At 39.6% G+C, this 13,471-nt stretch overlaps 1 protein-coding gene across 1 annotated transcript in view; it reads left to right on the plus strand.

Moving 5' to 3' along the window:
* DLGAP2 (DLG associated protein 2) overlaps positions 1 to 13,471 on the plus strand; it is a 410,760-nt gene that overhangs the window by 317,360 nt on the left and 79,929 nt on the right. Inside the window, exon 5 of the mRNA XM_042817501.1 lies at positions 4,025 to 5,094. Coding sequence (XP_042673435.1) covers positions 4,025 to 5,094 — 1,070 coding nt within the window. The remainder of the gene's footprint in view (positions 1 to 4,024; positions 5,095 to 13,471) is intronic.

The following is a 13,471-nucleotide window of genomic DNA, read 5'->3' on the forward strand; positions in this document are numbered from 1 at the left end:
CATTGAGCCCTGAAACAGACCTTCCAAAAATCTTGAATGAATAGTGCAAAGCAAGGGTGCCTTGACAAATATGTCTTTAATAAGACAAAATTTCTGAAAATTTTGTGATAGCTTATAAGAAAAAGTAGTGGTGCCTTTGACATTGAACAGGTTCCCGAGCAGAACCCAAATTTAGAAGATACACATGTAAAGTAATTTGGAACTTTATTCAGTATCAGCTTCTTCATCACTGACATCGATGACTCATCTATGACATCGATGGTCAAGTGCACCCTCAGCAAGATTTCCGGTGACAACAAACTGAATGGTGCAGTTGACACATTAGAAAGAAGGGATGCCATCCAGAGAGGTCAACAGAAAGGTGAGCCCATGTGAACCTAATGAGGTTCAACATAGCAAAATGCAAGGTTTTGCACTTGGGCTGGAGAAATCACCAATATGTATACAGACTGGGAGAAGAACTGCTTGAGAGCAGCCCTGCAGAGAAGGACCTGGGGGATGAAAAACTTATCACGAGCCAGCAGTGTATGGTTGCAGCTCAGAAAGCAAACAGTATCCGGGGCTCCATCAGAAGAGGGGTGGTCAGCAGGGACAGGCAGGTGATTGTACCCCTCTACTTTGTTCTCCTGAGACCCTATCTGGAGTACTGCGTCCAGGCCTGGAGCCCCCAGTACAGGAAAGATGTAGAGTTGCTGATGAGGGTCCAGAGGAAGGTCACAAAGATGATCAGGGTGCTGGAGCACCTCTCCTACAAAGACAGGCTGAGGGAGCTGGACTTGTTCAGCCTGGAGAAAAGAAGGCTGCAAGGAGACCTCATTGCGGTCTTACAGTATTTAAAAAGGGGATTATAAGCAGGAGGGAAATCAACTTTTTACAAGGGTAGACAATGTCAGGACAAAGGGGGAATGATTTTAAGCTCAGAGAGGGAAGGTTTAGATGATTGGATGCCAGGGAAAGTTCTTTACAGAGAAAGTGGTGATGTGCTGGAACAGGCTGCCCGGAGAGGTTGTGGGTGCTCCATCCCTGGAGGTGTTCAAGACTAGGTTGGATGGGGCCCTGGGCAGCCTGGTCTATACCAGATCTGGAGGTCGGTGGCCCTGCCTGTGGCAGGGGGTTGGAACTTATGATCCTTGGGGACCCTTCCAACCCAAACCATTCTATGATATTCTCCCTGGCAGATTAAAATGGGAAAATTACTTTTAGAAAATGCCCCTTTTTTATTTCAGTTTTTAATTACTTTGATTATGCTTATTAAATACCTATAGCAGTTTTTATCTGCTGTTTTTAAAAAAAAAAAAAAAAAAAAAAAAAAAAAAAAAGAAGAAAGCACCAGAAATTGCCTGAGGCATATACAATGACATAATTACATGTCTATAGAAGCAACATACAGAAAAATGTATTTTTTCTATAGTTAATTACGCTGAGCTTGAAAGATAGGAAGCCATGCAGAATTAAAAAGGTGCTGTTACATTGCCTACTGCAGGCCAGCAAATCAGGCTGTCTCATATTATATATATATAAGGATATATCAGGATGAAAATGTTGAAGCTTTCTGAGCTGTGTCATATGGTGTACGAGGGCAAAAGAAATCACCAAGAACTGGCAGTTCTGTTCCATGGAACATGTTTAAATGAGATCCTTCTTGTTGGCTCTTTTTTTTCTTTTGCATTCTTTCTTTTTTTGTTATTCTCTTCAGGCTTTTTGGTGTTTTTTGTTTGTTTGTTTGTTTTGTTTTGAAATGCATTGGCAATTCGTAGTGCAGGAGTTACCTTCTTTCACAGATGTTCGAGATATTAATTAAAAGTCTTTGGGAGGCCTTTTGCTGTTGTGTCTCAGATTGATGGAGAAGTTTCCTTCCACCTCCCTTTGACTCATACAACTATGAAATGAAAACTAGCAAATCCATGACCCTTTTGGAAAACATTGCTTCTGTTCCACTTCCCTTTCCTGCAAAAAGAGAACAGTGAGAAGAGTGCCTTCTGTGTCTCATGAGATTCTAAGAACTAATGCAGTAATTTCTGTCAAGTGCTTTGGAACCCCTTTACAAGAAGCACAGTCTAAGTTCAACATGTGAACGCTTTTATTCCCTTGATAATGTTTGGTAATATGTTGGGTTAAGTACCATTAATTACAATGCTACTTACATGGCTTAATCTCAATACACTGTTATAATTTACTGCTTTGTCTATATATAGCTGAACTTTTAATTGGATAATCAAAATTATTTTATTTCCTTCTTGTAACTTCATTTATGAGGGAAATTATAAGCTAAAGAGTACAACAGATTGAGTAATGAACAGTAATAAATTTTTATTTTAATGTGAAAAGCCAAAAAAAAAATTAAAAATAAAAGGTTATAAAAACAAAATAGAAGCAGAAAAGGATATATACACACAAGTATCAGTTTCATGCCATGATAAAAACTAGAGGTAACTTTAGGACGCAAGACCATCTTTGATTTTAGTGCAGCAGCGCTGCACCCCAGATGAATATTTTATTGTCTATTAGTTTAATTCTACATTAATTTTAAAACATGATGTGGAGCTCTATTGAAATTAAGATGTAATAAAATTAACTAAGCATCTACTACTATAGGAAATTTGGAGCATTGGGTTATAAGATTGCTGATGCTAAAGACTTGCAACAAGTTGTTTTCTCTATTGAAGGTATTACAACATTTATTAATTGGAAAAAGGCAGATATTAATTGGTTTCAGGACAATATGCAGGTATTGAGTTTTCACCAGCAGTGGGAATACGATTTTGTCATAGACGCCTCTCAAAGTGCTCTGCTTACTGTGACATCTCCAGGAGGCTGACATTCAGTGTCAGGTTATGTTGCTATATGTAATAAGTGCGTATTGTCTGGCTTCCATTTTGGACCAGGCCTTCAATTTCTTTGTATCAGGCACTTGTGCAAGTTGACTTAGAATTTTTAGAGCATATTTGCAGAAAGACTGTGCTAAATGGGTTGTAAGCATAAACACTTATGTATCTGTCTGATCCTGTGAAGAACTGTCATGAATCCTGTATCTTTATCTGATTTTGAATTATTGTTTAAATAAGCTGAAATTGAAGAAGGCAACTGATTTTTTTGTTTGTTTGTAGCATTTGACAGCTGCAAGAAATTGCATGAAAGGAAAGAATATCAAAGGCTTGAGTATCAAAATCTTCACTTACAAGCTACGTTTATTGAGTAATCATGCTTGTTTAATAACCACAGCTTAAAGCACATGACCCATAGGAACAAATAATTGTGTATAATAACCTGGAGCTTCTACCTAACAGTATTTGTTCTATCTGGAATTACGTAGAGTTTTAGAATAAATATTTAGTAATTTGGACATCAGAGGAAAAAATGGCCTCATAGAGAAGATAGTATGTATACGGAAGTAATGGTAACAGATCTGGACCAGTGATAACAGATGTTCCAATAGTATGAAATGCTTATTCGTAAAACATTTAATGATACAAAAATTGAGCTTGATTTCAGCATGTTCATATTCTTCTTCTTTGCGCTTTTTCTTTGTGTTTATGAACAGTGAAATTGAGATCCTGAAGATGAGATTCATTTAAGAAAATGAAATTGAGTGTAATAAGAAAATGACTTTATCTTTAGATTGAGATATCCAACTGAGAAACCCCAGAAATAGAAACGAGACCCGTGTAGTTTAAATGACTAGCCACAAAGCGTGACATATGAATTCCAAATATCAAATAATAAACCGAATACTTGAATGTATCTGTTAAATGTATTTGAGAAAATTTGCATAATGAATAACTTCATAAAATTGTAGAGCTGCTGGCAGACAATTTTGCAAACAGGAAGGAAGCTGCATTTACCTCATAAATTGCTTGCAGTGAATAATGTTAATGTTTTAAAATGGTGAATGAAATTTCCTGAACAATGGAACTTTCCATCCAGTTTATAGAGAAAAATAGTTTAGTTTTTCAGTATGCTTGGATTTTTCAGGTTAATCCTTTAATCAGACAGATAACATGGGTTCTCTGTGTTTTCCTGACAGACCAGCAGTACTCATGGTCGCCTTCTCACCACTTCAATGAAGAAAGATATTCTCCTGCTTCGAGGAATATGAAAGGATTATCTGGCAGTCGCAACCAACCACAGTTATGTTCAGCTCATACTTGTGGCTTAGCATCCCCTGAAGATTGTGAACACACCCACGACCATATTCACCATGGGCAGGAACCAAGGCAATCGTATCTTCTCAGCCCCACGGAGAGTTGCCCGATGGACCACCATCGTTGCTCGCCACGCAGCTCCATTCATTCTGAATGCATGATGATGCCCATGGTAATGGGCGATCACATGTCAAGTAGCACTTTCCCCAGAATGCACTACAGCTCACATTACGACACAAGAGACGACTGCGCCATGTCTCACGGTAACCCTAAGATTAACCGCATTCCTGCAAACCTTTTGGACCAGTTTGAAAAACAACTTCCTCTTCACCGGGATGGGTTTCACACTTTACAGTACCAGAGGACCTCAACAGCTGCAGAACAACGCAGTGAGAGCCCAGGAAGAATACGCCATCTCGTTCATTCAGTCCAGAAACTTTTTACTAAATCTCATTCTCTGGAAGGATCATCCAAGGGCAATGTCAATGGAACAAAGGGAGACAGTCGAGGGGACGATCATCATCATGGGCACCATTCCAAGCATAGCAAAAGGAGTAAAAGTAAGGAGCGAAAACCAGAAACCAAGCATAAATCTGGAATGAGCAGTTGGTGGAGCTCTGATGACAATTTGGACAGTGATAGCACTTATCGAACCCCTAGTGTGGTAAATAGGCACCATGCAGATCATATATCCCATTGCTACCCTGAGGCGCTCCAGGGACATTTTGGGGATCTGTCATTGAAGACTTCCAAAAGTAACAATGACGTGAAATGTTCAGCTTGTGAAGGGCTAGCAATGACCCCTGATAGTAAATATATGAAAAGGAGTTCTTGGTCCACACTAACAGTAAGTCAGGCTAAAGAAGCTTATCGCAAATCATCACTGAACTTAGATAAGCCTCTGGTTCATCAGGAAATCAAACCTTCCTTGAGGCCATGCCATTACCTTCAGGTAAGAAGATTTTCTTAACATTTGTAATGGGAAAAGCAACACAGATGATGCATAGTTGTGAAAATGCAGAAGTCGTGTATATCTCTCTGATGATCATCTGTATCTCACCTAATGCAAATGTTCCATTACAGTGAGAAAACTCTTGCTTTATTCTTTTTCTGTAGGGAATAGACTAAATAAATAAATACAGGAGATGTGATATAAATTAGTTTAAGATCAGGAAATCTGTTGCAATCTTCAGAGTTCGTGCTGCACATCCCAATTAAAATCCATAGCTCAGACTGAAAAAGAGGCAGTTCTCCCAGCAGTCTGGAGCTAGAAATAATGTGTCAAGTACAACTGTAAATGAGTGATTTTAAAAGCAGGTGGTGTGGAGTCCTATTTTTGTGTTAATTTATTCCTTTCGCCAGGTTGTTTAAGTAACAAGAGAATACATTTACTGGCATACTCAATTGCTTTGTCTTGATGATGATTACTCACAAAGTTCCTTTTAGTGACTGGGTCAATCAAAATCATATTGAGCTGAGCTTCTTTTGAAATCATACTATAAGCTATGCTTGTTAATAATTACAGGAATACCTTGAGAAGATAGGTATTTCAGTCCTAGTACTCAGACTATTTGTGATGTTCCCCACTCTTGTTTTCTCTAGCAGCTCTCACTTTCTCCTAGATTTAAACTCTTAATGTGTTGCTTGCTGCCATTTGCTGCCTCAGAATCATGCAGATGTAACCATTTATGATGCTGCACAATGATCTGAATCCTGAATTGATAAGGGCTTAAAAAATAGTTCCAAAATATTTCTTTTTGGACATTTACACCACTTACATGGTGTAGGTACAGCAAAGTGCCATGAAAGTATGAGTAGCACCTCAGGGCATACAGAGAACTGCAGTGGGAGCTGTGCAGAAAGAGGGAGCAGCTGGGGGGGGGACTTCTTTAGCTGTCATTGCCACTGGAAAAAACACATTATACAAATATTCCCCCTGGTAGTTTTACCAAGTACAGCCTGCAAAGCCAAAGTTGTTCTGAGTATCTTCTTTTTGATTTCTTTTTAATGAACTTTCTCCAGAATTTAACTGGCTCTCACATTAACACAGGCAAATCTTCACTCCAGATTTATGTATTTAGAGATCTCCAGTTCCTATGGGCTCTGCAAAAGCCAACAGACACAGACTGCTGCCTACTTCTGTGTGGAACTCTCTTCCCTCTGAGCAATAGGGGACCAATCTTACTGAGTCACACTTGAAGGGACAGATCTTTTCAAATACGTACGCAGCCATCCAGGATCAATCTTCCTACTTAAAGAGGGAAAGTTTGTCATCGAAGAGAAAGGAAAATAAATAAGTTGCAACCCTCATAACATTTCAGTGCAAATTGATTCCCATTAAGGCTGACAGCTGTAATATTGTTTCATATCCAAGTCCAGTTCTCATGCATGTAAAATGACCTGCCCTGCCCTGGAAGCTTTAAACCAGTTCAATGAGCCAGAACTGGAAGCGCATCTTGTACAGAGACCTCCACTTCTGTCTGTGTTATAAAACCAAGGATGTGGATCTTACATTATGAAGAAATGCAGATTTTGCTGGCTTTTTCCTTAGTGTGATATCCTTATACTTCCACTCATAGAACTCTACATCTTCTGCATCTTTGTTGGGTTTCTTGATTTCCTTTTCATCATGTTTCAAGTCAAACAGTTATGTGATTTTATGTTTCCTTGTTTGGTTGGTTGTTTTTTTTATTATTTCACTTTTACAACACAATTTCTCCTTGCAGAAGCCACTATTTTTTACACGAACCCTGCCCTTATTTCCATCCTTTATCAGCATCCTCAAGTGAATGTGAAACACAGAGCTCAAACATTAACTTCATTACTACTAAGCTTTGGGTCAAGCCCAGTGGCAGTTCTAGGGAACAGGAAAATATTTTTTTACTTTTTTTTTTTTTTCCAGAAGTTTTGTTTTATGCTTTTGGTGAATCAGGGATAACTGCTAGAAAGAAGTTTCATCCAGCAATTAGAAAGGTTCATCAACTGATAGGTCCATCCAATTTAAAATCTGGGAGATATGAATTTAGATTTTTGCTATACCAGAGAGACTTCCTCTATGATCTTTGGCTTTAAGCTTCTTTTAAAATGGGACACTAACCATTCTGTAATTCACAGAGATGCTATAGTGTCAATCTGTCTAGACTTAAAGGCTCAGTTACTATAATAAACAATTTATAGCTGTGTCCAAAGCAATAATACAAGGAATTATATGTCATGAATTTTTACTGCGAAATTTTCAATTAAAATATATGTTTGTAGAATCTGCATTCAGTGCGTTGATATCTTTCAGATTGATTGGCGTGCTTATTCACTAGCCCAAGGTCAGCAAACAAATGAAGGGACCCCATTCTGTCAGTGTCCTAGCTAAATGCAAGGGTTTGAAACTTCTCTGTTAAAGGATGCTGCACTGTCACAATGTAATCATTAAGACCAGGGATATAAATCCCATCATTAGCTCTGCCGTGAACTTTCTCTCTGACCCAGGAAATGTAATTTGTTAATCAGCACAGATTTCAATGAATCTGTCTGCAAAACCGGGGAAGGATATTTAACTTTTCTTACAGCAGTGAAAGAAGCATCAGTAAATAATGACTGGATGAAAACAATCACCAGGTTGAGAAATTGAGCAAGGTAGAGAAAGGTCTCAGGATCCCTAGCCAGAAGAGTTTCCTACAGCGCTCTACAATATCTGGAAATGAGAATGTTCTAGGGATTATGAAGTTCATTGTGCAGCAGTGGTTTCCCTGAGGTACATAAGTGTGCAGTTAAGCTTGAAGCCCCCAGGTATTTGTTAGATCCTTGTGTTTATAGAATTACAGCACATGTCATTAAAAGATGTTTCTCCTTAGTGATGCCAACTGAATCTGAGTCATTTTTCTATCCAGTGGTCTTAGTTTTACTTTCAATATCATCAATGAAATATTACTACTTGTGTTTTACACTGGAGAATTTTGGCAAACATTGTTTTTAGCTGGAAGTGCACGGCGTTTTCTTAGACCTGTACTTGAAACCACCTTCTGTCTGTCTTGCTCTGAGCTTCCATTTTCTCTTCCATAGTAATTACTGAGTTGTAATTTCCTTAAAACCAAACCTTCAAAGGATTAAGAAGGGAAATTGCTTTCTAAGAAGTGAGCTTCTGTCGTATTCACAGATGATTAAAAACAGGAGAAAAGAGGTGATAAAAGCATCTGTGTATTATATGCTTGAGTCATGTCCTAGACCAGAAAGGAGGCATTTCTTTAACCTGTTAAAGTTCCAAGCTAGCCTTTGGCTCTCTTGTAGGGCTTCTCACATTCCTGCTCTCCCACACACCTTGTAGCTGGAGGGTTCCTGCTCAGGCAGTGTCCAAGTCAGGGGTGGTTCGTATGATCATATATATGGTCATACTGTTCTCCATGCCACCTAGATCATTTACCTTATTTCAGCATGGCTGGAATTGCCCTAAAATGGCCAGTTTCAGAGAACAAAATTAGTAGGCATAAAGCTGTATGAAGCTGATTGTTGTTGTGATCTAAAACTTCATTACCAGACCAGATTTGTATCACTCCTGATACCATGCAGACTGGAGAAGGGAGCAGGGATGAGTGGGAGTACCTTTGAGCTCCAGCAACTGTTAAACCACCTTAGCTGTAACGTGAACCCGGACCAGCTAGCTAGCACAGCAGTCAGTTCAAGAGCAGAGAGCAGTCATTTTGTAACTGAATACTGATAGCATTTATTAAAATCTTGTGAATGATTAGCAAGTTTTACTTATAGGCCTTCAATTTCAGTTTCTAATGCAGACAAACTGAGCTACAAATGCATTTTTTGTGCACCAAACGTTTTTGTCATCTCTCTCTGTAGGCAGAATAATCCATGGAGATCACACACATATTTTAAGTGTACTTTTGTGTAGCTTTAACTGTAGTGGCTGTTACTGCTCTCCATATCATTTTAATTTTAATGTAAAATATGTAAAGAAAAAAGATAGATGAATTTTGAGAGTTCTGTTATCTTCATTGGTTGGTTTTGCTAATTAGTTTCAACGCATACATAGTGCAATGATGGATTAATTTTAACTTGACATGAGTGAGAAGCAAAGATTTTCAACAGGAAGAAAAAAAAAGTGTATGAACTAGATAGCTGTACAAAACTTATGAATACAGAAGTGTGCCTCATAGTTTCCAGGGCTGAAATACCTGTGAGCGTTAGTTAAAGAAAACTGATTCCTACAGTAAAGCCAAAACACAGCCAAAAGCATAGCAGTTACCATCTCTGAAGTTCTGGAGCACGGTGCTGCCTGTTCCTGATTAATATTCCTCCCTCAGCCATTCAGCAGCCTGTGAAGCAGCAAGCAATCAAGGTAAACATACCACAAGGTACAGTGAATGAGTCAGCAGTGAAAAAGAAAATAGCATGTTGTTCTAAAAATGGCTTCAGCCCACTCCTGCCTTCCTACTGCATTTAAGAACGAGCGTCATCCATTACAGCACTGGCACTGCTAAGCTTGTGGGTAATAATGTCAGCTGTGTACTCCACAGAATGAAAGAGAAACTCAAGAGTTGGTCTCTTAAAAAAGAAAAAGGAAAAAAAAAAAAAAAACCACAGCTGTTTCAACAAGGCTCTTTGCTGGTTTAAACTATACTTGTATGGAGAAGAGTTTTGAGGACAAGCCAATGGAGTAATAGGCATTAAGCTCTCAGTTGCATTTTTCCACGAACTCATCTGTGGGCAAGGCATAGTCCCACAAACTCAATTGCTGCTCTGGAAAGGCACGTGCTGCACAGCATTCCTCCCCTGGTGTGCGAGGATGGGTTTGAACCCAAAGACATTTCTCAGCACTTCATTTTTGAAATGCTGAGAAATGAGATTGTGTCTGTTGGCCCAACATAACACCCATATATGAGCTACAAAAATGACATCCAGTACTCCACCAGCCAAAGCTAGCAGACTTTTGGTACTACTGTCTGAGCCAGTATCACCCACGCTGCCTTCACTACGATTTATGACCAAATTAACTGGGCTGTTTCCACAGCAGAAAAGGCTTGTGTGGATTGCAAGGCAGTCTGCATCCTCAGCCAGCATGGACATGTGCTGAGCTGTTTGCCTATCTACAGCCCAGTACAGTCCCACAGGGACATCTCATCTAACACAGTGCCTTCCCAAAGCAGGAATGGAGTGGGCTGCATTGCCCTCTCCCTAAGCAGGCAAAAAAAACAACCAATATCATTCTATCAATGATGCTGTAAAGCTCTGACTAAGCCGTTGTCTTAGACTACTGATGTCTTAAATTACCTTAGTAATCAGTGATATAACAGTGCACTTGCCTTCATGTCTGCGTACTAGGAAGCTCATACTGACTTCAATGGATTGCTGAAGCTTCTTTTTTCTGAACAGGAATAGAAAGATCTCAGAGTTAGTATTTGTTAGCAGCCAAAACAAAGCCCTTCTACTGCAGAAGCATCAAGGCTGGGAGCAGAAAAGGGAGGCCGTGATCCCACTGCCCTTTAATCAGGCAGAATTGTCCTCCTTTAAAATGTTAGTACCATGTGCTGCCAAATTGTTTTTTGACATTAACCTCAGCAAAGCTGAAGGCTGACCTTTGCAGTTGTTACCCAAAGGTGTCGCTGGAGAAATTTCCAGTCAGAAGTTAATATTTTATACACCTGGGCCAGTCACATCTGTCAAATGAGAGTGCAAGCTTGGGGCCATGCTGACTGCATGCCCTCCTGTGCTACTGGCAGCTGCCTTGGGCACACCTGGCTCCTCTGCTGGACAGCCAGCATGAGTTTTCTTGCAAGAAGGCAATGGCACAAAAATAGTGAAGCATTCATAAATATTATTTTGATTTTTTTTTTCCACCTGGTGCTGTACTTATAGCTGTGTTGTTTTTTTTTTCAAGTGCAGTTGCATGTGTTTAAATGGCTGAAAGTGCATGTGGACAATGTCCCTGCTAGGAGAAGTGATCTTTTTGAAAGTATGCAGATAACTAAGCATCACCTAGTAGCTAGACAGAATGAAGTCACTCATTTCACTCTGTGCTCTAAATAATTGCAGTCATTTGGATTTAACTGTACAAAACACTTCTTAGTTATAATGAGAAAAATGTATGAAAGGCATGTTTTATGTAGTCTTTAAAATTATTTTTGTTTTAAAGACATTTAAAGATGCTTTTTTTCCACTAGTTCCATTATAACCAATAGGAAAAAAAATAAAAACTATAATTTTCTGTTTAGATTTTAAAAATGCACTGTTTAATACAGATTTATAGGTCAGGCCTGAGGATGCTGCCTTTTAGGTTCTTCCTGCATGTCTAGCTCTATAGTTACTCTGCAACGTCTGCAGTCTGATTTTGGAGATGCCATGTGTTTTAAGTATGTGGGCAGCACCTCTCTTTTCCTTTATGGACCTTTTTTTTCTCACTCTGTACTTCACTGACAATGAGTGATGTATGGATTTTGCCCACAGGTAATGATAATGCTCTGAACATGAGACAGCAGTATACCCAGGTGGCCAAGAAGGCCAATGGCATCCTGGCTTGCATCAGGAGCAGGGCAGTGATTGTCCCCCTGTACTCAGCTCTGGTGAGGCCGCACCTTGAGTACTGTGTCCAGTTTTGGGCCCCTCACTGCAAGAAAGACATTGAGGCCCTGGAACGGGTTCAAAGAAGGGCAACAAAGCTGGTGAGGGGTCTGGAACACAGGCCTTATGAGGAGCAGCTGAAGGAGCTGGGAATGTTCAGCCTGGAGAAGAGGAGGCTCGCGGGAGACCTCATTGCTCTCTATAAGTACCTGAAGGGAGGCTATAGTGAACTGGGGGTCAGCTTCTCTCGTGCAACTGGTGATAGGACTAGAGGGAATGGCTTCAAGCTGCACCAGGGGAGATTTAGGCTGGAAGTTAGAAAATACTGCTTCTCTGAAAGAGTGGTCAGGCACTGGAATGGACTGCCCAGGGAGGTGGTGGAGTCACCGATCCTGGAGGTGTTCAAGGAATGTTTAGATGTTGTGTTGAGGGACATGGTTTAGTGAGAGCTATTGGTGATAGGTGGATGGTTGGACTGGATGATGTTTCTTAGTGTTTCTGTGATTCTGTGATAAGGTAACAAATCAACTCTGAATTTCCCTTTGTATCTACAGTGGTAAAGGCAAAGACATTTGCAGCAGGATCTGTAGGTGATTTTTACTGGTTGGTCATGCAGTATAGAGATACTGCATTGAGTGGACTGATTATACTTTCTTCTTCTGACTGGGGCTGGAAAAGGACACAGTAGGAACATGAACATCACACAGTGGTCGTCTTGTCTCCCACACCTTCATTGGTCATAAAAAAATATGCAAATATCAATGTTTGTGTCACCAACTCTAATGCATAAGTTTCCAAGGTAGCAGAAAATCAGACCTCTCTTTTCTCAGAGCCCCTTAGGTGCAGTGAATGTACTGTATGGCTCCACCTGTACACCCTTCCAGGCCTCTTCTGCTTTAAGCAGTAGCTAAAAGGTAGCTTCCCAATGGGGGACTTCTGTTTCTCTCACTTCTACCTCACATTCATAGAGAAGATACAGCAGGAATCGTACAAATTAGGCATTACCATACATATAAGTTTTGCATTTGCACACATGTTTTTTTCATGCATATCCATGTTGTTTGGACTTCTCAGTCCAGATAAAAGGAAAAGGCAGAATTTACCCAGGATGGAAGAAATGTCCATGTGCAGTCCTGCATCTCTCAGGGGAGCTTAGCTTCCAGTCAGTTTTTCCTCAGCTCTGCTTAATGTCTGATAAAATTGAAACAACAAAATAGAAGACCTTTTAATTCTTCTTCCTGGCGCCTGTGATCTTTAAAGCACATGGAGAACAAATAATATGCCAGTCCATAATTCTACCATGCTGTAGTTTTGTATATTACTCAGCTGAAATGCTGTATCATTCTTTTACCTCCCAAATACTCACAACTGTTATTTAAAATTTACTTTATTAATTGTCATAAATTCAACTCTGAGTTTTTTCCTTTTCTGTAATTTTTCTTCACTGCACTGTGCAGATAGCTGGCTCCATCTACTCTGCAGATATATTTCAATTAACTCAGTCTACTTTTCCCAAAAGCATCTATCAGCAAAATTTGTAGTTAGTTTCAGTTGCTGTGGTTCTATGGACCTTCTCTACTGCCTTGTTTGTAGGTGTATTCCTGACTCTCTTTCATCTGCAATGAATGATGAGCTGCAGTTCAGTGTAGGTCTTTCAGCAATGTGATGCTTAGTTTTATTGACTTGAGCAGAATTTGCATTGTAGTTCAATTAATTAAATTCAAGGAGAAAGGTGTAAATGAAAAGGCAGCAATGAGCTGGCCCAACAA

This window comes from Centrocercus urophasianus, unplaced genomic scaffold, assembly GCF_019232065.1.
Source record: "Centrocercus urophasianus isolate 14NV4802_14NV808 unplaced genomic scaffold, USGS_Curo_1.0 seq_10, whole genome shotgun sequence".
Classification (NCBI taxonomy): domain Eukaryota; kingdom Metazoa; phylum Chordata; class Aves; order Galliformes; family Phasianidae; genus Centrocercus; species Centrocercus urophasianus.